Source organism: Pinus tabuliformis, chromosome 1_1 (assembly GCF_031772625.1).
Source record: "Pinus tabuliformis cultivar Carrire ecotype Pingquan chromosome 1_1, CPIR1, whole genome shotgun sequence".
Lineage (NCBI taxonomy): Eukaryota > Viridiplantae > Streptophyta > Pinopsida > Pinales > Pinaceae > Pinus > Pinus tabuliformis.
Window position 1 is genome coordinate 712,914,271 of NC_142297.1, and position 4,047 is coordinate 712,918,317.

The following is a 4,047-nucleotide window of genomic DNA, read 5'->3' on the forward strand; positions in this document are numbered from 1 at the left end:
ATAGAATCTTTGGCAAATTTCCTTAAAAATAATTAAAAGGGCTTATATTAAAATTATATAATTAAATAGTTAGTTAATTAATTGTCAGTTAGTTTTGTTATAGTTATACCATACCGCATAATTGTTTGTATAACCCACTAATAGATCTTATTTATCATTAATAAAACAAAGAAATTAATAAAACTATTTAATTAAATATAAACTTAAATAGAGAGACTAATGAAGGACTAATGAGAAAGAAAATAGTTTATTATAATTGGTTAGTTAATTTAAACCGTTCACATCTTAAAGGATTTTTATTCATTGTACAAACAATTTGTTAAAAAAAAGAAAAAAGACGATAAAAAAAGGAAACACCAACGATAAGACAGGGGAATAAACAAAGAAGACTCCAAAAAGAAGACCAATCACGAAAAAGAGAGGTCAGAGATCTGACAACCACTAATTTTACAGCCGTCATCTTTCCACCCCTCATCTCTATTGAGATTGCTCAGCTTTTTTTCAATCTCAATGGCTTCCCTAAATTTCCAGTGATGAAACTAGCTAAGAAGAGAGGGTAGGGATCTAGCGTCTTTATTGTTCAGCTTTTTCGCGATTTCAATGGCTTTCCTAAATTTCCACTGATGAAACTGGGCGTTTTCGCGATCTCAATGGCTTCCTTAAATTTCCGGTGATGAAACTGGCTAGGAAGAGAGGGGAGAGATCCAGCTACTGCTAATTTTTGAGATGTCATCTCTATTGAGATTTCTCGACCTTTTTTCAATTTAAATGACTTCCCTAAATTTCCGGTGATGAAACTGCCCAATCTTGGCAATAACACAAACCTCCTCAATACATACATGATACTTAACTGATCCTTCAACTTGTCTTGAAGATGAACCACACTCATTGATGCCTCGACAAATGTATTAAAAAAATATAATTTATTTTACATAACTAAAAATTTTAATTTTTATATTAATTGATTTAATTATTCTTTAAAAATAATATTGAAAATATTTATGTTGTTTTTCAACAATATAATATATAAATATTTTTTTTAATAAAAATAAATAAATAATATAAAAGCTGCATTAATAAATAATTAAAATAACATGTTAACTCGTAAAATAAAATAATATGAAATTAAAATTTATTTTTTTTCGTGAGAAAATATCATCTCTTAAATTTAATCATATCTATTTTTTTTTTAAATATGTCTATAAAAAAATATTAATACTCAAACTACATACGTGAATGTACTATCTTTTGAATCCAAACGACCAGGGTTCTAAACACAGAAGTGACAAATTCAAACATCTCTGAAAATCCTCATTGTGACGGAACCTCAAAGCCAGCCACCAAGGCCGCGGCGAAGCTTTTTTAGAATCGCCTCAACCACCGCCGAGCTTTTTGAGAATCGCCTCGGCGAGACACTTCTTGGCCTCTTCCTTGAAATTTCGCTATCCATAATCAACTTTGCATCCTCCTTCTCCTTGATCCCTTGGATTTTTTCCTCGCAGAGGGCGCCAAGGCCGGAGAGGCAGAAGAAATTGGCCTCCTCCTGGAGCTCACGCAGGAGGCAGACGTCCTGCAGCCACACGGTGCCGCTGCGTAGATAAGTCAAGACGTGCGCGAACCTCTGACCGTCTCTGTCGATTCTGATGACGGAATTCTTGCTATTCTTATCATCTTTGGGCCAATGGCGGAGCACCAGGGCAGCGAGCATGGAATCTTTGTCCGCGCACAGAGTCTTCCGCGAGGTTTCGAACACCTGACCTCCCACCCGCAGCATCAACAAGTCATCCTCCTCTCTGTCATTTCTTGGCTCTTCCTGCCAGTTGGGAACGACAGTCTGCTTCATTGAGTCCGTCATTTTTCCTGATCAAAACCTGAGTATTTTGTTTTGTCGGTGCTTTAAGGACTGAATAGGATTCGAACCAGGAACTCGAGATTGAAAATGCTTTTGCAATCTGCCTGACACGTGTCTTCACCAATGGAAGTAGAAGAATGAAATCACTAATCAAATTTCAGAGGTTTATGGGTGGATGATATGTTTTACTTAATGTGCTTATGTGTATTAACACATTTTATCCACTCGTTTAATTAGGTATTTGCTTAGGTATTTGCCCACATGAAAATAAAGAATGAAAGGTCTAACAACGCTAATAAATTGGAATATATTTTATTTACTAATTAATAAATTTAACTTGGTATCTGTTTAAAAAAACGCTAAGAGTAACAAAATGTCTAACTTAATAACAATCAATTTTATTAAATTGCAAACACACATTTGAAAATATTATTTCTCATAAGAGCTCCCTACCATATATATATATATATGTTTTTGATTATTTATATATGTATCTATATATTGATTTTATGAAATGGGTTTTTATAAAAATAATTATTACATTTGAATAATATTTTTTTAATAATTAATATATTTGAACATTATTTTTGTTATACATTAGAGTAGTTATTGAGTTGAAAGGCTTATTCTACAACTCAATATGATGTGTAACATTATTTGTCCCTCATCAAAATTGAATTGAAATTTTGCTTTTGTCTGCCAAAAAAAAATAATGAAAAATCTAAAAATAACTAAATAACTATACAAAACATTTAAAAAACACGTGAATAAATTGGATTTTCTCTGCTCATGTTAGATCCGTATTTAAGATGGATCTATGTAGTATAAATTAAATGATTGGTAAACATCCATAGACGTCAATCCATAATAAGCATAGAAGCACTTACCCTATATACTAACATATCTTAAATATAACACGAGTTGATATGACATTTTTTTAAATGATTAATTTGAGATAAATTAATTAAATGAACATAACTAACTTAGACATAAATCTAAACCCTCGATCTATGCATTTATTATGAATATTCTCGCATATTCTGTGGAGGTTAAATCTCTATCATCCACCCAATAATTATTCATAATTAATTTAAAATTATGAAAAAACTATTCTGAAATAGACACGTCTATGGGCATAATCAAAATTCTAGAAGACCTATTTTGAAATAGACACATCTATCGAGGTAATTATGTTTGTGAATATTTAATTATATTTAGATTTTTTTAGTTTAGTTGTTTGTCTTTGGTCAAAGAAAAAATTAACACTATAATTTTATTTATAAAAATGGTTCGATATAACATTAATTCTCCATCTTGAATCTCGACAATAAGTTTTGAGCTATGAATCTCCAAAATCCTAGTTGACCTCTTGCAAGCCTTGATGGCATCTAGTTCTATGGGGCCTGCTCCCCTTAGGCCATGACATTGATGCATTTAATGCTCTTATATCACCACGGTCCAAAATCCCAAGATCACAACTTGCCAAGTTTGTGAAGAAGACCGAATAAATTTCAAAAGTCATGATGAACACTAAAAAGCTTGATGGTTTAGTTCACAAGGATTTTCCCCTCCCCCAAATCCCTTTGGCTGGATAAAAACTAGAGGCCTTTGACTAAAGGAAAAGTCTTAGCCTCCTTTTGGGGAAGAGGTTTTTCTTACTTTTTATTTTGTACATAAATATGATAGTGACTTAATATTCATAAGTGTTCTTTATTTTAAGGTAGCTTAAGGCTTATATGTAGACATATGAAGTCCATATTTCAACCCTGAAAATGATGTTCCTTTTACTGCTCTTGTCTAGGTAAAACTCCCCTAATTTCCCCTCCACCACTGGAATGATGAAACTTTCAAAAATATTGGTAATGCCATGAGAAAGTATTTAGATAGAGCATAACCAAGAATATAATGTTTGTTTACACCCACATTTGAGTTGAAATTGATTTGGAGAAAGGCCTCTCAAAAGTAATACAACTATCTTTAAATAATTGGACCTTCCTCTTGGAAGTTAACTGTGAGCTACTTCCCTTCAAATGCAAGATCTATCACGAATATGGTCATTTTGCTAGAAGTTGTCCAAAATCTTAAAATGCCCCCTCCTAGAAGGAAGAAGGATATAACTGATAGATTACCAAGAGAAGAAGAGGTCCCTCAAAGCCACAAATTACCCCTTAGGCCCCTGAGAATCATATTGGTCC

At 32.6% G+C, this 4,047-nt stretch overlaps 1 protein-coding gene across 1 annotated transcript; it reads right to left on the bottom strand.

Moving 5' to 3' along the window:
• Window positions 1–1,217: 1,217 nt before the first annotated feature.
• Window positions 1,218–2,004, bottom strand: LOC149215856 (uncharacterized). Its single transcript, XM_089391101.1, has one exon. It carries the CDS (start codon window positions 1,853–1,855, stop codon window positions 1,328–1,330), a length of 528 nt encoding a protein of 175 aa, XP_089247227.1. The 5' UTR covers window positions 1,856–2,004; the 3' UTR covers window positions 1,218–1,327.
• Between the last annotated feature and the right edge of the window lie 2,043 nt (window positions 2,005–4,047).

Bases quoted from the DNA above. Each gene is read 5' to 3' on its own strand.
- LOC149215856 (XM_089391101.1), bottom strand. From the start codon at position 1,855: ATGACGGACTCAATGAAGCAGACTGTCGTTCCCAACTGGCAGGAAGAG.